Source organism: Cydia splendana, chromosome 5 (genome assembly GCF_910591565.1).
Source record: "Cydia splendana chromosome 5, ilCydSple1.2, whole genome shotgun sequence".
Taxonomy (NCBI): Eukaryota; Metazoa; Arthropoda; class Insecta; order Lepidoptera; family Tortricidae; genus Cydia; species Cydia splendana.
The window spans coordinates 24,825,711-24,851,675 of NC_085964.1; the positions used below are offsets into that span (position 1 = coordinate 24,825,711).

At 37.5% G+C, this 25,965-nt stretch overlaps 2 protein-coding genes and 3 long non-coding RNA genes across 5 annotated transcripts in view; all 5 read right to left on the reverse strand.

Annotated features, from left to right (window-relative positions):
• LOC134791036 (uncharacterized) overlaps positions 1–25,965 on the reverse strand; it is a 195,956-nt gene that overhangs the window by 43,256 nt on the left and 126,735 nt on the right. The window lies entirely within an intron of this gene.
• Positions 5,288–7,393, reverse strand: LOC134791005 (uncharacterized). Its single transcript, XM_063762055.1, has 3 exons — positions 7,224–7,393; positions 6,547–6,617; positions 5,288–5,590 (listed from the first exon to the last, which is right to left on the reverse strand). Exons 1-3 carry the CDS (start codon positions 7,327–7,329, stop codon positions 5,372–5,374), a joined length of 396 nt encoding a protein of 131 aa, XP_063618125.1. The 5' UTR covers positions 7,330–7,393; the 3' UTR covers positions 5,288–5,371.
• The window catches only part of LOC134791048 (uncharacterized), a 28,909-nt gene continuing 18,269 nt past the window's right edge, over positions 15,326–25,965 (reverse strand). The window contains exon 2 of the long non-coding RNA XR_010144245.1: positions 15,326–15,762. This is a non-coding gene — a long non-coding RNA (uncharacterized LOC134791048). The remainder of the gene's footprint in view (positions 15,763–25,965) is intronic.
• On the reverse strand, positions 16,891–19,332 carry LOC134790318 (uncharacterized). The gene is made up of 3 exons (XM_063761089.1): positions 19,176–19,332; positions 18,604–18,671; positions 16,891–17,184 (listed from the first exon to the last, which is right to left on the reverse strand). Exons 1-3 carry the CDS (start codon positions 19,270–19,272, stop codon positions 16,966–16,968), a joined length of 384 nt encoding a protein of 127 aa, XP_063617159.1. The 5' UTR covers positions 19,273–19,332; the 3' UTR covers positions 16,891–16,965.
• On the reverse strand, positions 23,170–25,207 carry LOC134791034 (uncharacterized). Its single transcript, XR_010144232.1, has 3 exons — positions 25,027–25,207; positions 24,693–24,763; positions 23,170–24,146 (listed from the first exon to the last, which is right to left on the reverse strand). It is a non-coding gene; the product is annotated as an uncharacterized LOC134791034 (long non-coding RNA).

The following is a 25,965-nucleotide window of genomic DNA, read 5'->3' on the forward strand; positions in this document are numbered from 1 at the left end:
AAGCCCTTCAACCTTCACTTCAACCCCATCTATAAACTCTGGAATATTCAGAACCTAAATTCAATCCAAACTTCCACCTGCATAATCCTCGCTCCATTTTTGTACAGTTCGTAATTCTCTTCGCCTACGTGAATAAACGAGTCAACGCCTCAGTGACGAACGCCAAGCGGCGCGTTATGAAAGTGTATTTAGTGTTTTAAAGGGCTGCTATTTAACTGATCACCAGATTTAGTAAAATTTAATACCAAAAAAATCTATTTTACCACCCTAAAATCATGAATGATCACCAAAATTATAACACCATTTTAATGTGAAATGATTACCAATTTTATTACATTTTACTATCCTTTTAAAGGAAATGACACCAAACTAATCATTATTAACCCAAAAATAGTCAATGATTACCAAATTATCAAACCCCATTTTAATGTGAAATGATAACCAAATTTTTACATCTTGCTATCCTATTAAAGAAAATGACACCAAAATAATCATTGTAAACCCAAAAATAGTAAATGATCACCAAAATTAGAACTCCATTTTAATGTAAAATGATAACCAAATTTTTAAATCTTGCTATCCTATTAAAGCAAATGGCTCCAAAATAATCATTGTAAACGCAAAAATAGTAAATGATCACAAAAATTGTAACCACATTTTAATTAAAAATGTGCAAACATTTAATATATCGTTATCCTATTAAATTAATTAATCCACTTCGTCAACTTTTTCTAGTAGCATTTTATTTCTGTAACAGTCGCAGTTCTAACCTAACCTAACCCACTTTTCTAGTAGCATTTTGTTTCTGTAAGGGTCGCAGTTCAAACCTAACCTAACTCACTTTTCTAGTAGCATTTCTTTTCTGCAAGGGTCGCAGTTCAAACCTAACCTAACCCACTTTTCTAGTAGCATTTCTTTTCTGCAAGGGTCGCAGTTCAAACCTAACCTAACCCACTTTTCTAGTAGCGTTTCGTATCTGTATGGGTAGCAGTTGAAACTTAACCTAACCTACTTTTCTAGTACCATTTCGTTTCTGTAAGGGTCGCAGTGCTAACCTAACCTAACCCACTTAACTGATAGCAGTTTAACTTACTTTTCTAGTAGCATAACGAAATGCTACTAGAAAAGTAGATTAGGTTAGGTAGGTATGCGGTGCGGGCTACGGGGGGTTGAGCGGGAGGAGCTAGTAATTTTGGCATCAGTTTACTTTATTTGGTAATATGTATACATTTTTTGGTAATCATAGTGGTTTATTTAGGTGAAAATATCGAATTAATTTGGTCTTCAAGATTTGGTGATCATTAATGATTTTTGGTGATCATTCAATATATTTGGTATTTGAATACAATTTGAAGTGCAGTCGTAATTAAAGTGGTGGTACTTTTGTATTTTTAGGCCTAATTTTTTTGGTGTTCAGTGATTTTTTTTGGTAAGCATGATTTTTTTATTTAGGGTACCAAAGTATTTTTTGGTGGTCATTATATTTGTAGCCGTTTTAAAGTTATAAATTGTATGGAACTGACCGCTGTCACCATACCCGAGCTGATTGAAAAATACTATAGATGTAGTTTGTACGGGCTTCGGCGTGACGATACACTGGATCGCCTTACTAAACCCCTAGATCGTCGGGACTCAAATCTAGGCTATATTTTCAAACCGGCTCCGTTGAACTGTTGTAGTTTACGTACGCTTTGAACAAGTTTTTTTATGTAAACTACCGTTTTTACGATAGTCTGAATTTACAGAAAAAATCGGACAAGTGCGAGTCGGACTCGCCCACCGAGGGCTCCGTACTTTTTAGTATTTGTTGTTATAGCGGCAAAAGAAATACATCATCTGTAAAAACTTCACCTGTCTACCTATCACGGTTCATAAAGCCTGGTGAAAGACAGATACAGACAGACAGACGGTCAGTGGAGTCTTAGTGATAGGGTCCCGTTTTTACCGTTTGGGTACGGAACCCAAAAAGAGTATGTTCATTATAATTATTTGGTGCCTGATTCAGATTTAACAAGTTCTTACGAGTTTGATCTTATTACTTGATACGATAGACCGTTCACGTTCACGCTGAACTTGATACGATAGATCGTTCACGTTCACGCTGAACTTGATACGATAGATCGTTCACGTTCACGCTGAACTTGATACGATAGATCGTTCACGCTGAACTTGATACGATAGACCGTTCACGTTCACGCTGAACTTGATACGATAGATCGTTCACGTTCACGCTGCACTTGATACGATAGATCGTTCACGTTCACGCTGAACTTCAAAATGAAGTAAAAGTCGTGCGAGCGATGCGCGCCAATCACCAAGACGATCGTCAAGGTCAGATCGAAACCATAACACATTGTTATATTAGAATTGACATCTTGGTGAGCAGGTTACAAGAAGATGAAGACCATTATACCTTCTCAGCGTAAATACCTACTGTCATTAGTAACCCTCTATAAACTCAACTGTTTTCGATCGAAAACAAACTATAATTTAAAGCAGCGGTCGGCAACCTTTTAGCAGCCAAAGTAGTTAACGGAGGTGACGCGGGCCGTACTTTGTTAATATTTATGACTTTATGAGACATTGTCGTTTGTCACTATTACATACAAAATAGCCAAGGCGCCACTCGGGCCGCAAGTGACAGTGACGGGCCGCAGGTTGCCGACCGCTGATTAAAAGGATGTAATAGACTGTATTAAAGTACTTTTAAGGCCGGGATATAGTGACTTTCCGACCTAGTGTGATTATATACAGGAAGCAAAATGGGGACTACGTTTCATACGTTCGTATGAAGAAGTGATCATCCACTATCGCCTTAATCGGACTCTCAACTCCAAGTAACTGCAAAAAGGATTCAGCCTGGCGTCCGCGACGGCGAGCGGGCGAGCGGCGACATGGCGGCGGCGGCGGCGGCGGCGGCGGCGGCGGCGGCGGCGGCGGCGGCGGCGGCGGCGGCGGCGGCGGCGGCGGGAATAGCACGCTGTCGACGCCGACTCCGTTAGGTATACGTTCGTACCTACAGTATAGTTAGTTATTTCAATAACCAAGTACTAAAACTTGTTTACGTGATGCCTCTTATTAGTATTAGTTAAAATGTATTCGTCGACTTCGGCGTAATAAGTGCGCTCTGCAGAATATCAAATGATTTCCGTGTCGAATTGATTCATAACACTTTATCTTGTATACACAAAGCCGCATAATGATAGTTATAATAGATTTCGATTTATTACACAACGTACTATTTCAGTACAAATTATATACCTACATGTTGATAGTGTAAGCCTATGTTTAAAAAAAATTAATTCTTCCTTAATTGCCATGTAGGTATCTATAGGTACATAGCAGGCCCCAATTTCACCACGGTGACAGGTGCGACAATTGTAAAATCACTGTTGATGACGTCACAGGTATCCATGGGCTACGGTTACCACTCACCATCGGGCGGGCCGTATTCCTGTTTGCCACCATCATTGTATTATTTAAAAAAACTTTATTATATGGGAAAAAAACAGATATTTCTTTTGCGAAGTTTCTGACAATTGTCAAGATTTAGAAGAATTGTAGGTAATTCTTGACAGGTAATGAGTTACATGTCGGAATTTCGTGACAATTGTAGTGTTTCTTGTGACAATTGTCATAAACTTAGCAAGAGAAATATCTGTTTTTTTTCCGATATAATAAAGCTTTTTTAATAAAACAATGATGGTGGCAAACAGGAATACGGCCCGCCCGATGGTAAGCGGTAACCGTAGGCCATGGATGCCTGTGACGTCAGCAACAGTGATGTTTTACAATTGTCGCACCTGTCACCGTGGTGAAATTGGAGCCAGATATGCATATTTGTAAAAAAAAAACATGACCAGTACCAGGCGTGGCTCACTCCGCGATTTCGTCGCTTTGCTACAGGTAGCTAAAAGTACATCCGTTCCACACCAATTTTGGGGAAAGCCATAAGCCGCGCGTGGCGCTGTCGCCACCTAGCGGCCATATCTGTGCTGATAGTAACAGACGCGTTTTGTTAGAGAGTGAGTCTTCTGTACCTAGTACTATTATTTATTCTGTGCCAATACTTTACTTTTATGGCTCAAGTAAATCCAAATGCTAGCTAATCGGCCGAATAAACTTCTTGGTACAGTCGACGTCAAAGACTATATGTTTACATTTTTCGCCTTATTATAAAAGCATAAGGTGCAAAAGTGTAAACATATGTTTGACGTCAACTGTACATACAAAAAACTATTTGGCTCTATCGAAATAATGTCGATGGAATGATATACTCATTGCGTAATAAACTGCCACAATCGCTACAAGCTAACCACTATGACTAACGGCTCGGCCACGACATCGAGCGACTTGCGACGGCGGGAGCGATAACCATAGGTTGGAGCGTGACACAGCGATCGGACCTTTCTCCTCCCGCGGTCGCAAATCGCTCGATGTCGTGGCCGAACCGTATGAGAGGGCTATGCCACTTATTAAATTTAGACGGGTGACCATAATATTTTTAAGCGAACACAATTTTTATAGCGTTAAGGGATATGTCAATGTAGATTTTTATTAATATTGTGACACTGTATGAATTTTTTTCTTGGCTCTATTTTCGTTGTAAATATTTAATTGAAATCCTATCCGTACATAATGTTAAGCAAATAAACGCATTTCATGTTATTTATAATAAATTAACGGCCTCCTAACCTTGAACAGCGCGCCAAGCGGGACGTTTTGGAACTCAAAATCCTATACAAAATGCCACTTAACGCAAAAGCATACGATCGAATAAAATTTACACTATGGGTACACAGGTCTGTAAATACAGAATTAAGTATGTATAGAGAAAAAAGAGTATGATTCATTATGATTGTTAATTGGACAGTGCCTAATATAAGTTAATTTTTTTACCCTTGAAATGAAATGAAATGAAATGAAAATGCTTTATTGCCACAAAGAAGTACAAAATATAAATTAAACTAACCCCTAACCCTAACCCTTCGGATATTAACAGTTTGGACCCAAACAGATTTGTTTTATTTTAAAAGCTGGAATAAGTCTAAAGTATGGGGTTCTTCAAAAAAGGAGCGTACAGGTTTTTAAAAGGTCGGCAACGCGCATGTAACACCTCTGGAGTTGCAGGCGTCCATAGGCTACGGTGACTGCTTACCATCAGGCGGGCCGTATGCTTGTTTGCCACCGATGTGGTATAAAAAAAATATAAGTACAATTATCGTATTGTGTTGTCATAACGCAAATACAATGTTAATTGTATGAATTGTAAGTAAAATAAAGTACATACTCGTTACATGTTGCGGTTTATTTTATGATCATTGAAAAGAATTAGATTCTTATCACATTATCATGACCGTCACTCAAATACTCAATTAGGTGCAGTCACCATTCCGCAAAACTGCATTACCTCAACCTGGAGACGGTCACAGCCAGGGATTTCGATAGGACATGAGATGAAAACTTTGCCGAAATTCGGTGCGAAGTCATAATCCGACTGCAATGCTTGTCTGATTTTTGGCTTAGAGTTGGGCGTATTACATACGCTGATAGACTCGCCGATTAACTTGTTTCCTGGCCTGGTACATTTCTAGAAATATATATTTTTTTAATTATTGTTTTTAAATAAATAATAATTAAAAAAACCCCTACGCACAAAAATGTCTTACATATTAAATAATTTTGGAAAAGGGATGATAATCTTCAAACTGCTTGATCGTTTTTTGTCAAACAAGCTAGGAACCACCGCAAGGAAACTAGCTTTCACGTTAAAGCAACTGCATCGAAATCGGTCCATCCCTTTGTGACCTAAGATGCCACAGACAGACAGACAGACATTGGCGTAAAACTTGTAATATAATTTTATTGCTTTGGGGATAAAAAATATTACATGACTGTGCCAAAACGGTATAAATATTAACGGCTATACTACAACGAGCAACCGTGAATATTGCTCGGATAACCGAAAAACTCAATGTACCGTAAAACGGGGTGAGTAGGTTTCGCGGGGAGAGGTGGATTATGAATGGAGAGAGAAGGTTTGAGAGGGGGGTGAGAAGGGAATTCCAATTTAAAATGGAGCTATAGTAATACGCATAATAAAAAAAAATCGATCCAACAATCTTCCAAAAATCACCTTTGTATGAAAACCCCTCTCACCCCAAATACGAGGCATTACGGGGTGAGGTGGGTTTTCCTCTTTATTGTCAAAGTTATAGTTATAGTTTATGAAATGGAACTACCCAAAATAAAATAAAAACTAAAATACAAACGTCTGGAACACTTATTATATACACCATTCAGTTTTCATATGTAAAAAAAAAAAAAAAAAAATGTTATCGAGGTTTGAATTTCAGTTTTGACCCTACTCACCCCAATTTACGGTAATCACTCTATTATTGAACTTCGCATAAAAAGTTACCTTAAAACTCCATGCTACCATAAGTTTCCGTATTGCCACAGGTAGCAAGTAGGTTTATAATTCTTCATAAATCCCGTATAAAATTAAATGACATGTTTCAAAACAATAGTTAATAGAAATCTTACATCAGGAATAGTGAGGGAGCCATCAGCACCGGTTAGCGTAAAATCCACATAATTATCTTCTGGATAGCCGTCTGTAAAAATATTTTTTTTTTAATTCTTCCAATTTTACTTTTGTATTAAATAAAAACGATGAAGCTTATAGTAAATTTAAAAGAGGAAAAATTTACTATCTTGGGTGAGACTTGAACTCACGATCACTGGATCACCATCCCAGTGCTCTGTCACCTAAGCTGTCAAGACGTATACTAATTCAAAGACAGCAAATATTTCCACGATATGGGCCTTTAGGAAGGCGACCTAGTGAAATCAACTGTATAGACCGACAAGAAATTGTAGAAATTAAAAAGTGACAACATCATAGTGTCGTCCCTTTCAAATCAATCTAAGAAAACGGGACGACACTACGATGTTGCCTTTTTGCTGCACTCAGAGCACTGTGCTAGTGACCCAGTGGTCGCGAGTTCAAGTCTTACTCAAGACAGTAAATTTGTCATTGTACTTAATTTAAAAAACTATCAATAATTTTATTTCTTTATTTTATTTACATAACTATACAAACCGTATTTTTTATAAATTAATGTGTGGGAATTTTAAGTCAATGACAATAAAAGCTGGAATAAATAATTTTTTTAAAGAATAATGTAACACATCTGAGGCGATAATAAAGTGATATTTACCAGTTTCACCCAATTCCAGGAAGCTACAAAAAGGATTTGCTATCAAGGCGTCGGTGGCGGCGATCAGCACAGCGAGCACGAGCAGCGAGCAGGCGAGCGGCGACATTGCGGCGGCGGCGCGGCGAGAGGAATAGCGCGCTGTTGACGCCGACTCCGTTATATTGCGCTCGTTATACTAACCATGTCCAATTGATTTATACTGCTAAAACATAAATGAAAAATAATTATTTGTTTTATTTTTCTTACAACCGTTTCTAATATTCAATTATTCGCTTTCAATTATTCAATTATTTTATTATCAATTACTTGTAGAATATCAGCGTTGGCTTGCGACGTCGTCTGAACTCAATAATTAAATTAATTGATGTCCTAAAAAATGTTCAAGCTTCATGTTGGGACGAACTCCAAAAAGATGGTTGATTCATAAAATCTGCTCTACTACCCCGGCCACAACTTCGACGAGTGGTTATATGGGAAACATTGTGGGAAGTATGCAGGGCAGTATGGCGACAGACGACGAGTATCGCGGCCACACTACGTCTCTGCCTACTTCCCTCACTACCTCCCATGCCACTCGTCGAGTATGTGGTCTAGGTATACGAGATTTGTATACCTGCTAGTCATAATTCAAATAAAAATTCGTACAAACATCGCTCCAAAAGTATTTGCCTTATTTTCCTAGAATTATTTTTAGAAATAAATATATACCTCTTCAGTTCGCGTCCTAAAGTATCTTTATATATTATGTATATTTGTTAAGCTATTAGGGAATAGTACATAAATACTTTTGATGCTTAGTGTAATTCATTCATTTTGTGTCAGTAGTAAAATAAAACAGGTACGTATAAGTTTCGTTTGTAATCATTCACAAGAATTTGATTTCCACCACATAATAATATCGACGCCCGAAAGCAAACACGTAGTAACCCACACAAGATCAAAAAAATTTTTATTGCATTTTTGGAAACTCCAAATTTTTCTGCGTCGATAGGTCTAAATATCCACGTGCCAATACGATGAAAAATGGGGAAAATAGGAACACAAATTTTCTCTTTTTTCTTGAAATTTACTCAGCAAACACGCAGTAAATAGCAAAAAAAAGCTCAATAATTTAAATCGTTGTATTTACAGCACTTTGAATTCCATACACTTTCTAGTTTTGTCATTTACAAACTCTGTTGTTCTGACGCTAATGTAGGTTACTACGTGTTTGCCGCTCGTGAATGTGAATGTCTTGCAGTTACGCTATTTGGCGGGACATAATGTTTAGTAGAGTAGTGGTTTAAAACAAATTCACATACTATTAAAATTTGAGAGACATGTCTTTAACTACGTTTACAAGGATCAAGTAAAACTACCACTTAATAATTACTTCACTGTTGTAGGGCGTAAGGTTTAAACTCCTGTGCCTTATTTCGTTTTAACGCGACTATCGCGGCCATTACTTAAATAAATAAATAATAAATAAATAAATATTAGGGGACATCTTACACAGATCAAACCTAGCCCCAAACTAAGCAAAGCTTGTACTATGGGTACTAGGCGACGATATACATACTTGTATAGATAAATACATACTTATATACATAGAAAACAACCATGACTCAGGAACAAATATTAGTGTTCATCACACAAATAAATGCCCTTACTGGGATTCGAACCCAGGACCATCGGCTTAGCAGACAGGGTCACTATCCACTAGACCAGACCGGTCGTCAAACTCGACTTGAACGTTTGCGCCGTCGCTCAGTGCACTTCGGGGGGTGAAAGTGAGTCGACGTGTTTGTAATTAAGTAAAATATTAGGGAGATTTTGGATAAAGTGATTGTTTTTATTTAAGAAATGTAAGTTTTTTTTTTCAATTGTAAGCATGTAAAATTGCTATATTTACGGTGTGTGTATCGATTTTATGGTTTTATAATAATATGATTTTATGGTTTTTATAATTTATGGTAATTAAACAAAATTTGGTCTTATGGTATCTGGTGAAAGTTTGTTTTGTCTAAAGTTGACTTTTATTTTATAAGAGAATGTATAAATCACTTTTTTTAATCAAACGACGTTGTTATACTTCGGTTAGATTTTGATCTCCCATTACGCTATGTCTTTTCAAAAGTGGACTTCTTATTTTTAATTTTTTAGTTGATTTTACAATAACATTATAGTATTTAATTATGTTCTTGAATATAAAACAAAGGTTTTTTGTTTGGGCTTAAGAACGCTCATATTGATTTTAATAGTTCAAATCATCATAACAATTTTTTTATTTTCGTTTATGAATCCCGAAAAAACATCTTCACATTTTATAAGTATACATTTGAAATGTCGTGCAATTTACTTTAACATGCCATTAAAGTCATTTTTAAGGGTGTGGTAAAATTTTTGGCGATACATTTAATACATTATAAATTGCTTACAAAAAGAAAACAAATATTGTTACAACATTTTGTTCACCCAAAATTTCTAAACCACAACGTTTAAGACTTTATTACGGATATCTTTTGTCACATTCAGGTGGGTTACTGCGTGATTGCTGTCCATACAAAATTTAAGGATATGCTATTCCATACATTTTGTACTGGCGTTTACTACGAGTTTGCGCACTGTGTAAAAAATATCAAAACGTAGTAACCCACAAAATCTGGACTTGTAACAACTTGCGGTTAAATTTATTTAAATGAAATTGAAGTCCGAAAAATTTTCAATATTGCTTCCAATTTTGAGTAAGTTATGTTCATAAACAAAATAGTTATGATTTTTTTTTCAAAACTCGAAAATTTTTTCGTCTCCGGTGAACAATTTGGTTTTTGTGGGTTACTACGTGTTTGCTTTCAGGCGTCGATATGACCGTCACTCGGTACTCAACGATCAGTTACCATTTCACAATACTGCCACACCTCAACTTGGACACGATCACAGCCAACGATGTGATCAGGACAGCCAATGCGCACTACAGCAAAGTTTGGTTGGAAACGATATTGCTTCTGTAACGCTGGCAAGATTCCGGGCTGAGAGTTGGGCGTATTACATACTCTGACAGTCTCGCCGACCATCCTGTTTCCTGATCTCGAACATTTAATTAAATGTTACAAATTGTATTTTATTTAAGTAAAATACGACTTGTGCTAACAAGGTAAGGTACACGTACTAGTGCTCGACATGTTAATGCCCAATAGATGACACCTTGTTGTTACCTCTATTGACAATGACTAAGTTTCAACTAGTTTCAAGATGACATGTACTGGGACAACGTTGAGCACCAGTACGTTTACCTTACCTACTAAACATGCAACAGTGAATCTATCTATAGCAGCGGTCGGCAACCTTTTAGCAGCCAAGGGCCACATAGCAGTTAGCGAAGGGGACGCGGGCCGCACGTTGTCAATATTTATGACTTTATCAGACATTGTCATTTGTCAATATTATATACAAAATAGCCAGGGAGGCTCGCGGGCCGCAAGTGAGGGTTCGCGGGCCGCATCGGCCCGCGGGCCGCTGGTTGCCGACCGCTGATCTATAGGATCACAATTCAATGCCGTCACTCTATTTTTAAACTTCGTATAAAACGTTATCTTAAGTGCATTTGCGCCATTGGTATGTTAGCTTTTAAGTTTACGTTTTGCTACAAGTAGGGTTGTTATTTTTCATGAATCCCGTATAAACTTAAATTAAATATCTGAGAAACAATATTAAATTAAATAAACTTAAATTAAATATCTGAGAAAGAATAATCAAAAACAACTGTCTTTGAACATAGATAACAGAACCATAATAGATCCTAGAGAGGTCGCTGACGCTTTTTCAACGCAGTTTGACCATGCTAAATCTCCAAGCTCTGGTGATTTGAATGCCGCAGTTCATTGTCTGCATCTAGGAAATAATAACAATAGTAGGTACTATAAAGATATTTCGTGGAAACCATTTACGCCATCAGAGATAACAAAGACAGTACAGCACATGAAAAACAAAAAATCTTGCGGGCATGATGAAATGCCAATTTTAGTAATTAAAAATTGCATAGATATATTAGCTAAGCCACTTGCATGTTTCTTTAACAATTGCTTCGATCGTGCTGTCTTCCCTGACCAACTAAAGGTGGCTAGAGTTCTCCCGGTTTACAAGAAAGGTGTAAAAAGTGACCCGAAAAACTACCGGCCTATAGCGCTTCTGCCAGTGGTCTCAAAAATCTTTGAAAAGCTGATTAAAACGCGACTTTTAAAACACCTCCAGGAGAATGATATAATTAACCCGCGACAATTCGGTTTCCAGAAGAATAAGGGAACAGCAGATGCCGTAGATGCCCTAATCGATGATGTGATCACTAAACTACATGATCGTAAAAGAGTTGTAGGACTATTCCTTGACCTGAGTTCCGCATTTGACACGGTCGACCATGTGATTCTAATGGAAAAGCTTAAATTTTATGGAATCAGGGGTAATGCGTATCATCTTTTAGCTAGCTATCTTCAAAACAGGAACTAATATGTCGAAATAAATAATTTTGAAGTTAGTGGTGAATGTAGAGTTGATATTCCTGTTAAATCAAAGTTAGTTAGAGTAAACAGAGGGGTACCACAGGGCTCCATATTGGGCCCTATACTTTTCCTCCTATTTGCTAATGACCTAGTCAATTATGTGCCTAGTGTCGTGCCGGGGTCTCTATTGTTTCCCAAATAGTTTTAAGTCATAATGTATTGTTTGTCCGAATTTTCGTTAGTCATTTTTCTCAGAAACGCGTAACTTTTCAGGATTGCCATAAAAGAAACCTAACCTAACCTATCAATAGAATAACCTAACGAAAATCCTGTAAAGTTAACGGTTTCAGTTTTATGACTAACGATAATATGACAAACAATACATTATGACTTAAAACTTTATGGGAAACAAAGGGACCCCGTCGTGCCGAGCTGCTCCTTGATTGTCTTTGCTGATGACACAAACGCAGTGATATCTGCGAATAGCATGGACGAGCTCAATAGTATTACCAATAGTGCTATTTCAGCCTTCACCCATTGGTTCACGTCTAATAACTTACGCCTGAATTCAGACAAGACCCAAGCTTTACTATTCAAACTAAACGCCAAGAAAACTGACAAACTTGATGTTACTATGGACCAAGTCAGTTTGAATACTGCTGATCACGTTAAATTTCTAGGAGTTTACATTGACGCTAATCTAAATTGGAAGCGAGAGTTGGAGGCTATAGTAAATTCGATCCATTCCGCTTGTTATGCCCTTAGAAGCCTCAGAGATGTGTTAGATCTAGATCAACTCAAAATTGTTTATTATGCCCTAGTAGAGTCAAGATTGCGGTACAGTATAAGGTTTTGGGGAAATAGTTTTTTATATAATATAAACGGAGCCTTGATTGCCCAGAAAAGAGCAATTCGAGCAATGGTACGCATTCCTACTCTGGGTTCATGTAGAGAGTTTTTTCAAAGACTAGGTATTCTCACGGGTCCCAGCTTGTACGTCCTCATTCTTCTTACCCAGTTTGTGAAAGACGTTGCTAAAGTTTGTACAGTTGAAGAACAGGAGTCTCGCCTAGCCACAAGGACAAAAAACATAAAGCACAGTTTCATTCCAAAGCTTCAGGTAGCTAAACATTGTGCAAGATATCAGGCGGTCACTCTATTTAATAAGCTCCCTACTGACCTAAAAGTAATTACGGACTGGTTCTTATTTAAGCGTAAGTTGAAGTCGTTCTTATTGACTAGATGCTCCTATAGTATTGAGGAAATATATGATAGGTCCTAACATAAGGTAATTATAATTGTTATTTAGTATTAGTATTAATGGTTTAGGACCACCAGGAAAGCGTAACAGCGGCAAACCATACACGCGATGGTTAGACGAGATAGTTAAAGTCGCAGGGACAAACTGGATACAAAAAGCACAGGATAGATCCGACTGGCTTACTCTGGAGGAGGCCTTTACCTGAGAGGGGGTTCTTGCTTAATTCACGTAGTAAAAAAAAAAAAAAAAAAAAACAAATAACAACATGTACCTAACATAAGTGACCAAATATTTACTTAAATTTGACTATTTGAAAAATGAAACAAATTGTATTGCAGATTTTATTTATGTTTGACATTGTAATATGCAAGAAATAAAAGGCTTTTTTATTTTATTTTATTTATTTTATTAATGGTTTATTGTTGTTATTTATAAAATGTATTTAATGTGATTTCTGACACAATGAATGTATTGTTTAAGAATAGAATAAATGAAATGAAATGAAATGAAACAAAATAAGAATCTTAGATCAGGAATGTCAACAGTTCCACCACCATGAGCGGTGAACGTAAATTCCACATAGTTAGCTGTTGGATAGCCACCTGTAAAAAAAAACTTTTCAATATGTGGGTATTTTATGTCAATGTAAAGGTGTAAGTAATTAAATGATTTTATGAAATATTGTTTAAAAAAACATGTGACATACCTATTATTTTAACAATGTTATTTATTTTCAATTTCAGTTCTCTTTAGATGTTATAAATAATGAACAAAAATTATAACCAGATCTGAGATGATAAAATAGTGCTATTTACCCGTATTACCCAAATGCAGGTAGGCACAATAAGGGTTCGGTAACCTGGAGTCGGTGAAGGCAAGCAGCAGTGCGGCGAGCGCGAGTAGCGAGCAGGCAACTGGCAACATGGCGCCAGCGGCGGAGGCGGCGTGAATGGCGCACTGTCTACGCCGATTCTGTTAGGTTACGCTTCCCACAGTAATTATAGCAAGTAATAACCGTATCCAAAATTGGTTAATACCACTTGTCGACACGAAGCCGATAGCGGATGGTGCTGGGCATAAAATACGGCGTTGCGTGAACAAGAGATTTCCTTTGGCAGGATTGGTCCTTAGGACCCAAGGATGGATTTAAGAAGTGGAGCCACCGAGATTTTTGATGTAATTTTTTAGGGGGGGGGGGGGGCTCTCAACTTGATCTTGATATCTAAACAACAAACAAACAACAAACAATGACACCATTCCGAAGTAAAAACACATAATTATGAAAAAAATACTTTTTTTAAATTCCTTTTCACGCTTAAACTGCTAAACCAATTTAAGTAAAATTTGGTACAGAGATAGTTTGAGTTCCAGGGAATAACATAGCCTACTTTAAATCTCAAAAATCATCCTTTAAGGGTGTGAAAAAGGAGGTGGAAATTTGTATGGGGATTCAATAACCGCTGAACCGATTTTGATAAAATTTTGTATAGAGATATTTTGAGTCCCGGGGAAGAACATAGGGTAGTTTTTATTTAAAAAAAATCTCTTAAAAGTGAAAAGGAAGGTGTAACATTGTATGGGGAATCAATAACGGCTGAACCGATTTAGATGAAATCTATGTCTACATCTTTGATTTACTTGAAAATGATACTAAACTTGACATAGAACCTAAACTTAAACAATTATTAACATCAGACGTCGCCGACGCTTAAAACCCCCGCACCCCCCACCTGCATAAAAAATCTGGGTGGCTCCACTTCTTAAATCCATCCTTGGTTCCTAAGGACCAATCCTGCCAAAGGAAATCTCTTGTTCATGCAACGCCGTGGTTGACCTTTTTATGCTCTGAGCACACTCGACTACGATTGATGTTAGAAGATAGATTAATTTAACTTATTTAGCTGTCGATTTAGCTTTCGAGACTTAATATTTATCTATCTACTATCTTATCATTTGTTTATAAACTATCTACTTATATAAAAAAAAAAACATTTGCTCGGTATACTATATCGGTATATTAAACATCGCTCCAAAAGTATTTGCCTTATTTTCCTAGAATTATTTTTAGAAATAAATATATAGGTACCTCTTCAGTTCGCGTCCTAATATATCTTTATATATATTATTATGTATTTAGCTGTCGATTTTTTTGTCATATAACTAGAATATATGGTGGATAGATAGATAGAAGTCCCTAAGATTCAATGTACCTAACTGCAACTTCATAGAGGTCCTCAAAAGTCTTGAAACATAGTATTTCAGACTTCAGACCCCATATGGAGTACTGCTGTCACCTTTGGGCAGGAGCACCTGGATGCCAGCTTGGATCCTTCGACTCAGTCCAAAGGCGCGCTGTGCGAATCGTCGATGATCCCAAACTCACAAGCGGTATTGAACCTTTAAGTCTAAGGAGAGACTTTGCCTCCTTGTGTGTGTTCTACCGCTTGTACAATGGGCTGTGCTCTGAGGAATTATTTGACATGATGCCAACGGCCGCTTTCTATCACCGCACCGCTCGCCGCCGGCAGGGTGTTCATCCTCACACCCTAGAACCTAAATGGTCGCGTACTGTGCTATTTAAGAGGAATTTCCTCCCGCGGACGCTCCGGCTGTGGAATCCCGAGTTTTCCCGAGGGTCTACAGTATGGGGTTCTTCAAAAAAGGAGTGTACAGGTTTTTAAAAGATCGGCAACGCGCATGTAACACCTCTGGAGTTGCAGGCGTCCATAGGCTACGGTGACTGCTTACCATCAGGCGGGCCGTATGCTTGTTTGCCACCGATGTGGTATTAAAAAAAAAATCTCTTAACTCGACGGTAAATTGCATACATTTTTTTCGCTACAAGTCGGCACAATATTTGTACTAAACTGTAAAATTATTCATAATTTATATCCGCGCTCGCTTTCGTTAATATGCTTTGTTTACTTGCTACTGTGTACTGCTGCTGCACAGCAGTCGGAGTTAGTCATTCGTTTTTAGGGTTCCGTACCCAAAGGGTAAAACGGGACCCTATTACTAAGACTTCGCTGTCCGTCCGTCCGTCCGTCCGTCCGTCCGTCCGTCCGTCCGTCCGTCCGTCCGTCCGTCTGTCACCAGGCTGTATCTCACGAACCGTGATAGCTAGACAGTTGAAATTTTCACAGATGATGTATTTCTGTTGCCGCTATAACAACAAATACTAAAAACAGAATAAAATAAAGATTTAAATGGGGCTCCCATACAACAAACGTGATTTTTGACCAAAGTTAAGCAACGTCGGGAGTGGTCAGTACTTGGATGGGTGACCGTTTTTTTTTTTGCTTTTTTTTTGTTTTTTTTTTGTATGGTACGGAACCCTTCGTGCGCGAGTCCGACTCGCACTTGCCCGATTTTTTTATTTTATTATTATATAACTTTACCGAAATTGAGTAAAGACAAAAAAAAATAACAAATCACACAAGCCAATTTTCTGCTTTAACAGTTAGCATTAAATCCTATACTTACTAACTTACTTATTAAAATAAGTCAGTAAAGGTTGATTCGCCAGCAACTAGCCGGTTTTATAGTTCGATATTTTAGCATTAGAAAGAACTTGAAAGAAGGTAAGCGGACTTGACATGTCTTTTAATTGAAAAACGCTTTTTAAAAATCAGTAACTAATACTTATGAAAGCAGAAGAATATACATTATCGTATTAGTTTCATAATTGTTATATATTTGCCGTAACTTATTTTTAAAATGTGGTTTTCAATTAAAATACACATCAAGATTGTTTACCTTATTTCTAATGCTAAAAAAACGAACTATAGTAACTGGCCGCTCTAAACTAAAAATGAATTATATCCACCTATAAATAGAATTCATATTAATATAAGGTGGCCAGTTATTGAAAGCTGGCCAGTTATTGAAACCTTATACTTTTTTAGGGTTTTTTTTGGGTTAAATAAAATACTTATGTAATTTTACATTTTTAATCGAGAGAAGAATCCAATCCTCATCACTATAATTTTGACCGTCTGTCAAGTATTTAATGAGGTGCAGTGACCATTTCCCAAAACTGCGTCACTCGTAAGTCAAGTTTATCACAGCCGGTGATGTTTCTAGGACAGTCAATATTAAACAAAGCGAAGTTTGGTTTGAAATGATAATCTGACATCATTGCTGGAGTTATTTTGGGCTGCCAGTTGGGCGTATTGCACACGCTGACTACTTCGCCCACTAGCTCTCTTCCTGGTCTAGTACTTTTCTGCAAATAAAATAAACAATCATGCTAAACGGGATTTGTACCACAACCATGACCCAGTTACCAAAATTTTTATTCGCTCTGTGTTTCAATATCGCTTACAACGATTTCTACCACCATCCCTGTTAAAGAAGTTTAATACTTTTGCAGTAGACGTTGCTGTAAGAGTTAAAATGGAAACATTAAAATAATTTTGCTAAAGTTGAAGTTTCAATTACTTGAATTGACATCACAGTAATCCTTATTTGATTATTAAAGTTATTATATCGTCGGCCTAATTAGCATACCTCGTAACTCCATTTTTTTTGAAAATCATGTTTTGACACTTTTAGATAGTACTTTTCTGAACGCATCTAACGGCAAAACTCTTAAATACCAAAAATAAACCGTTTACGTTTAAAAAGCAAAATAGAAAACCTCGCAACTCCCGACCGCCATTTTGTAAAAAGAATACCTCGTATCTCCAGCCCGCCACTCCCTTCAGTACGGGTTGCGATGGCTTTTATTTTGAAAATCATGTTTTGACACTTTTTGATAGTACTATTATGAACGCATCTAACGGCAAAACTCTTAAATAGGTACCATCAAGAAACCGTTTACGTTTAATAAGCAAAATAGAAAACCTCGCAACTCCCGACCGCTATTTTGTAAAAGGAATAACTCGTATCTCCCCCCCGCCACTCCCTTCAGTACAGTCTGCAATGGCGTTGTCACTGCACGTCAGTTTTGTGTAAAGAGGCTTTTCTGTTTAAAGTTTAATAAAATAATATATTTTTTGATCCACAATTACCTTGTTCAGATCAAAAGATTATCCTCTCTTTTATTATTATTATTTTTTATTTATTAAACTCGTAATTCCAAATTTTCCAGGTTCAGGTGATTTAAACAAAAATTGGTTTTAACAATCTGACGGAAAAATTTAACTTAACATTATGTAAAAAAAAATAAGCAAGTCTTCATGCAAAATTTTTGGTAATTAAGTTTTTTGTGCCTCCTGTAAAATTTGGTCAGATTGAGTTACGAGGTTTGCGAATTAGGCCGACGATATATTGTTTTTTAAGATACCCCACTTTCTTCTTTTAAAAACTCAAAACACTCCTGTTGTCATCACAAATTTCCATTTTGCTGAATATGGTCATTTACATTTTTTTATTTATTCGTAAAGATACTAAAACACTAGTATCTCCACGGAAGCCGCGATTTAGAAAAAAAAATATGGCTTGTTTATAGGTTGAGAATTGCGACCTGTGAAAGAAAACAGCCGGAAACAGAGAAGCATTTTTTACCCACGCAGAAACATGCAGATAATATGATAATAAGATGATTGATGGCATTAAGTTCACCAGAGTCCTTCTGTTCATTAATTTTATTTTTTGTGTGCAATAAAGTTTAAATAAATAATAAACAAAAAATAAGTCTTACGTCAGGAACGGTGATATCGCCACCGGTAACAGTCAGACTAAAAACAATAAATTCCTTTGTTTGGTTGCCTGTAAAAAAAAACATTGAAATAATGCTTTTATTTTGTCAAAATAATCTTATTAATTTGACTTGACTGTTATTCGAAGATTATTTAATTGAGATGGCAGCACGTTTCCCGCCGGCTATTGCTTTTTCTTAAAAAAATAATAATCCGCAATTTTACTGTAAAGATATATCGAATTTAAAAACCGAAAGTATATTAAACACTTTCATGAATTTTCTTATGTTATTACGAGTTTGAAACAAACAGCTACCTGCTACCTCCTTAAACATATTTTTTTAAAGACGTAAAGAACAAAAAACTAATTTTTGTATGCAGCGATTTTACTCACGCTACATTTATTTTTGTTATTTGAAAATTTGTGAAATAATATAATAGATATTGACATCATATCATATTTATTAGAAACATTTAAATCACACGGGAAGTAGAATACAAAAAAATGTACTTAGGATCAAAGTGTAAATTTACATTTAAAATCTGAATTAGGACGTTATAAAGTGCTAATTACCCAATTCCACTTTACTGCAAAAAGGGTTCGGTTTTGACAAGGCGTCGGCGACGAACAACGCGATTAATGCGAGCAGCGAGCAGGCGAGTGGCGACATGGCGGCGACGGCGGCGGCGGCGGGAATGACTCGCTGTCGACGCCGACTCCGTTATATATGTTACGCGCGCTCATCTTAGTACCGAGTGTATCGAATCGATTAATTCCATTACAGTATGTTTACACGAGGTTAATTATTGGCCGTGATAGAAGTTTAAAAGTATTTATCCGTTGACTGTGGCTGTAATGTTAATAAAAAAATATTTGATTTTCACATAATCGTTTCAAATTTTGAACTACACTCTTTTAATTGAACATGCAAAGTCATATACGGATGTTAATGTTATAGAATACCAATAATTACCCGCGACTTGTTTAGAAAGGAATATGATAATTTAACTTCTATTTTGTAATATTCCTATGAAGATCGATAAGTTATTTAGTTTTACAAAATATTATATAACAAATATGGTCTTATACATATTATGATGAGACTTGATGCCAAATAGCTACTAGTTTTTTATGACTTAATATTTTTATTGCAGTTGAAATTTTATCAGTGCCGTGAAATTCAAAATATGTATAAAAGGCCACCCTTTGCTCCTGCATTTATTTTTCAGAGCCCTTTTTTATCTATGTAATTATACGCTTCTACTAATTATACGCTTGTGCCTAAATGTATAATGTAACATTAAATCGATTTCTTACCATGGAAAATCGATTAACAATTATATACATATAACTATTTGTTTTCGTACACTTTTCCTCGTGGCCGTTTCAAATTGCTAATACATGTATAGGCTGATGCAATTATCCAATTAAATAAATGTTACAGAAAGCTTACTTTTGATTGCGACTTTGTCTACATTCAGAACTCGTTAATCAGAATCTTATTTCGTATGATATATTCACTACTCGCATTCACTTATCACGATATGAAGCTAATTACAATTACCGATATTTTTTTTATGATTACTTTATCCATAATGAATGCTTAATTAGAAAGCCACCTACGTCATCATCATCATCTCAGCCATAAGACGTCCACTGCTGAACATAGGCCTCCCCCTTGGACCTCCATACGTGCCGGTTGGAAGCGACCTCCGACGACCTTAACAAGGTCGTCTATCCATCTTGTGGGTGGACGTCCTACGCTGCGCTTGCTAGTCCGTGGTCTCCACTCGAGCACTTTTCGACCCCATCGGCCATCTTCTCTGCGTGGGTGCGTGCAATGTGTTCTGCCCATTGCCACTTCAGCTTGCTAATCCGGTGGGCTAGGTCGGTGACTTTAGTTCGTCTACGGATCTCCTCATTTCTGATTCGATCACGTAGAGAAACTCCGAGCATAGACCTCTCCATAGCTCGTTGTGCGACTTTGAGTTTTGAGATGAAGCCGATAGTGAAAGACCACGTTTCGGAACCGTAAGTCATCACTGGTAACACACACACATTGATTAAAGACTTTCGTCTTGAGGCACTGAGGTATGTCGGACGAAAAGACATTACGTAGTTTCCCGAACGCTGCCCAACCGAGTTGGATTCGGCGGTTGACCTCTTTCTCGAAGTTGGACCTACCTAATTGGACTACTTGACTATCACCTACATAATTATAATATATTAAGATATATATGAAATATAAAGTATATAATAGTTTGTCTTGTCGGTACACCCTGCCGAAGCTGGAGGTCCCGGGTTCGAATCCCGGTAAAGGTATTATTTATTTTGTGTGGTTATCCAGAATATCCGTTCTTGATTACTTACGGGCGTTATACGTAGTACCTATCATTTGTTAATTCGCTTTTCGGTGAAGAAAAACATCGTGAGGAAACCGGACTAATCCCGGTCCCGACTCCCGTGAGCCGTGGCAAAAATGCCAGGATAACAAGAGGTAGAAGAAGACTCGTATCTATATATCTAAGTACTTATATATGTGTATAAGTATGTATATCGTCGCCTGGTGCTCATAGTACAGTGAGCTTTGCTTAGCTTTATAACAATAATTGTCATTCAATAACAATGAAAATTGTAAATGGATACGTTCCTTGCGATCCAAAATTTCCGCCTTCCAACGGCATCAAATATTAGATTCTGTGCGGATAGAGAAGAGTCGTAGAATGTATTGTATATACTTAACGACTCTTCTCTTCCCGCTAGATTGACTTAATGCATGTCATTGCATTGTGTCACCAAAATGTATACGTCTTATAACAATATAACTGCAAGAATTATATGTAGCATTATGTCAATTTCCTTGAAAAAACTGGCCAATTGCGAATCTGACTCGCGCACGAAGGGTTCCATACCATTACGCAAAAAACGGTAACAAGGAGCCCCACTTAAATATTTACTTTATTCTGTTTTTAGTATTTATTGTTATAGCGGGAACACAAATACATCATCTGTGAATTTCAACTGTCTAGCTATCACAGTTCATGAGATACAGCCTGGTGACAGACAGACAGACAGATGGACAAACAGACGGACAGACGGACAGAGGAGTTTTAGTAATAGGGTCCTGTTTTTACCCTTCGGGTACGGAACCCTTAAAACGAGTGATGTTCGCCACTGCATTACTGTCGCGATTATAAAGGTAACGTTTGAATGTAAATTTTAACTGCCATTGATATTGCGTCGTTGTTATTTCGACCGCTGTATCCTTCAAGAGGCGGAGTCGCTAGAGGAGCTGAACCGGATGCTGGACGGCCTAGCTGCAGCCTCGCGACGCATCGGTCTTGGCATGAATTTGGATAAAACCAAAGTCATGATCAATGGCCACATTGATCCAATACCGATAGTCGTAAATGGTCACCTTCTTGAAATCGTTTCCGAATACACTTACCTCGGGCAGATTCTGCAGTTAGGTAAAAACAATTTCGAGAAGGAGGCCAAGAGGAGGATCCAGCTGGGCTGGGCAGCGTTTGGGAAACTGCGCCGAGTCTTCTCGTCATCCATACCGCAATGTTTGAAAACAAAAGTTTTCAATCAGTGCGTCCTACCCGTCATGACCTACGGAGCCGAGACATGGACACTCACGGTAGGGTTGGTCCACCAGTTCAAAGTCGCTCAGCGAGCTATGGAGAGAGCTATGCTCGGAGTTTCTCTGAAGGATAGGATTCGTAACGAATACATCCGACAGAGAACCAAAGTTATCGACATAGCTCTAAGAATTAGCAAGCTGAAGTGGCAGTGGGCTGGCCATATCGCACGAAGAACCGACAACCGCTGGGGTAAACGTGTTCTTGAGTGGAGACCGCGACTTGGCAAACGTAGTGTAGGACGCCCTCCGACCAGGTGGGATGACGATCTGCGAAAGACTGCAGGCAGATGCTGGATGCGGCAAGCTGAGGACAGGGCGCTATGGCGCTCTTTAGGGGAGGGCTATGTCCAGCAGTGGACTACTATAGCCTGATGATGATGATGATGATGATGATGATCCTTCAATGTCCTGTATCGTATAATGAGTGACATTCGATATTCTCCATCGCGATTATGACGTTCATTCGGTAATTTATCACGAAAATTGGCAGCAACAGTAGTGCAACAACGACGCCGCAAAAGTAATGCAGCTACAGTTGATATCCGAACGTCACTTTGACGTGCAATCAGTCTCACTCATTTTATCAATGAAACTCACATATTTACAGCGCAAGGAATAATAATGTCACAACTTCATTGACATCTGAATGTCATCTTTAACTGCCATTATCGTTCATCCTATTTTGTTATATAAATATCGTCATTTAATCGATCTGCAAAATATTACTATTTTGATGAACAAAATAATATATATATAATTGGTCAGCCATTATTGATACTTGTACAGCAACTTAAGGTTAGCAAGTATTTTTAAACACGTTTGCAATTAATATCATACTGAGCTGCTCTAAATTGATTTGGTTGGCAAATTAGGTATTTGAGCGGCAGTAAGTGATTAATCAAATTTTGTGGAACAATCAGTGGGTAAGCGAGTTATTTCATTTTGGATTACAATTAAACTGATCCACAAACATTGGTTAGCTGTGAAATCAGTTGATCAGTAAATGTCTAACCAACTTAATCTACCCTTTGCTGTTCACCTGATTTAAGTATTAAACAAAATAAATATTGGCCATCACTTGACTACTTCCCTTTCATTTTGTCTTTCAAAAAACTTACTGCCAACTAACTTTGTTTTCTAGGAGCAGTCGGCTTCTGTGAAGCTCGCAGTTCTCACTTAGGTTAGCCTAACCCACGTTTCTAGTAGCAGTTGGTTTCTGTGAAGGTCGCAGTTCTAACCTAACCTAACCCACTTTACTAGTAGCAGTTGGTTTTTGTGAAGGTCGTAGTTCTAACCTAACCTACTTTTTAGTAGCAGTTGGTACCAAACAAGCAATTATTGAAAGAAATGCACCCACACGATTGCCTGCTCGTGTCACTTGGACTGATTTCGCTCCGCCTGCAACCCTGCCGATTTTACCAATTAAACGTAAGCCACCTTATTATATATCAGATTACTATTCCTTTAATATGCATAGCTCTTAATTGAACTGCTTAAAGACATGTTTTTTATGCCATCCAATTCTTAAATCTTAATTATTTTGCAATGACAAAGTATGGACATATCTTCATAAATGTCAAATTTCTATGAAACTGTTAGGTTAGGTGTGTTACTTTTATAATGACACTCACACTTTATTGTATTCAAGCCGGTGCAAAGATGTCGGACTCTACGCACTACTCTATGAGGTGCAGTGACCATTCCGAAAAACTGCATTACCTCAACATGGAGATGGTCACAGTCACAGCCAGGGATATCGCTAGGACAGTCGATGTAGACTAAAGCGAAGTTCGGTTTGAAATGATATTGCGTCTGCAATGCTTGTATGATATCTGGCTTAGAGTTGCATGGGCGCTGATAGACTCGCCGATGATCTAGCTTCCTGGTCTGGCACATTTCTAGAAAAAAAAAATACAAAACCCGTACGCACAAAAATGCCTTACATATTAAATAATTTTGGAAAAGAGATGATAATCTTCAAACTGCTAAATCGATTTTTGTCAAACAAGCTAGGAACCACCGCAAGGAAAGTAACTTTTACGTTAAAATAACTGCATCGAATTCGATTCATCCATTTGAGAGCTAAGATGCAACAGATAGACATTGCCGTAAATCTTATAATATAATTTTATTGCGTCGGGGGTTAAAAATAGTACATGTGAAAGGTACAAATATTAACCGCTATACATACTACAACGAGCAACCGTGAATATTGGTCGGATAACCGAAACATTCAATGTTGATTCAATGTAATCACTCTATTATTAAACTTCGCATAAAACGTTACCTTGAAACTCCAAATGAATATTAATGCTGCCGCTGTCGCCATCCAAATACTACCTTATAAGTTTATGTTTTGTCACAGGTAGGTTTATAATTTTTCAATAATCCCGTGCAAGTATAAATAGCATATTTAACAAACCAATCTTTGATAGAAATCTTACATCAGGAGTAGTGATGGTGCCACCAGCAACGGTTAGCGAAAAATCCACAAAGTTATCTTCTGGATAGCCGTCTGTAATAAAATATTTCTTGAAATTCTTCCAATTTCAATTTTGTATTAAGTAAAAACATCTGCAAATGATGCTATTAAGCTTATAATAAATTTAAAACAGGAAAAATTTACTGTCTTGGGTGAGAATTGAACTATTCTTTATAAATGTATGTATGTGGTAATATGTGGGACTTTTAAGTCAATGACAATAAAACCTGGAATAAATCATTATTTTTTTTTATAATAATGTAATACACCTGAGGCGATAGTAAAGTAATATTTACCAATTTCACCCGATTCCAGGAAGCTGCAAAAAGGGTTCGCTAACAAGGCGTCGGTGGCGGCGATCAGCAAAGCGAGCAGCAAGCAGGCGAGCGGCGACATTGCGGCGGCGGCGCGGCGAGATGAATCGCGCGCTGTCGACGCCGACTCCGTAATATTGCGCTCGCTGTACTGACCGTGTCCAATTTATACTACTTAAACATAAATTAAAAAAATAATTATTTGTTTTTTTTTCTTACAACCGTTTCTAATATTCAATTATTCGCTTTTATTTAATGGCCGGTGTCATCATCATCATCATCATATCAGCCAAAGGACGTCCACTGCTGGACATAGGCCTCCCCCAAAGAGTGCCACAATGACCGGTCTTGCGCCACCTGCATCCAGCGGTATACTATATTTTTATATATATTATCTATTTTTGTTAAGCGATTAAGGAATAGTACATAAATACTTACTTAATAATTATTTTAACTTATTTTGTGTCGATTGTTTTTGTCGGATAAGGACAATATATGGTGGATCTTGGATAGATAGAAGACCCTAAGATTCAATGTATGCGCAACTTCATACAGGATCTCGAAGGTCTTAAAACATAGTATTCTCTTAATTTGACGGTAAATACCTACATACATTTTTTTCGCTACAAGTCGGCACAGAATTTGTACTAAACTGTACAATTATTCATAATTAATATCCGCGCCCGCTTTCGTTAATATCCTTCCAGCTCGGAAAGGCTTACTTTGCACTTCAAAAACGGATAGCAAAGTTTGCACTTTACTATCAGTAATTCACATGTCATCATCATCATCATCATCATCTCAGCCATGAGACGTCCACTGCTGAACATAGGCCTCCCCCTTGGACCTCCATACGTGCCGGTTGGAAGCGACCCGCATCCAGCGTCTTCCGGCGACCTTAACAAGATCGTCTGTCCATCT

Bases quoted from the DNA above. Each gene is read 5' to 3' on its own strand.
- LOC134791005 (XM_063762055.1), bottom strand. From the start codon at position 7,329: ATGTCGCCGCTCGCCTGCTCGCTGCTCGTGCTCGCTGTGCTGATCGCC. The intron at 6,618-7,223 runs GTAAATATCACT...ATATTTTTACAG, and splicing joins CCTGGAATTGGGTGAAACTG to ACGGCTATCCAGAAGATAAT. The intron at 5,591-6,546 runs GTAAGATTTCTA...ATATATTTCTAG, and splicing joins GCTCCCTCACTATTCCTGAT to AAATGTACCAGGCCAGGAAA.
- LOC134790318 (XM_063761089.1), bottom strand. From the start codon at position 19,272: ATGTCGCCACTCGCCTGCTCGCTGCTCGCATTAATCGCGTTGTTCGTC. The intron at 18,672-19,175 runs GTAATTAGCACT...TTTTTTTTACAG, and splicing joins TTGCAGTAAAGTGGAATTGG to GCAACCAAACAAAGGAATTT. The intron at 17,185-18,603 runs GTAAGACTTATT...TTTTATTTGCAG, and splicing joins GCGATATCACCGTTCCTGAC to AAAAGTACTAGACCAGGAAG.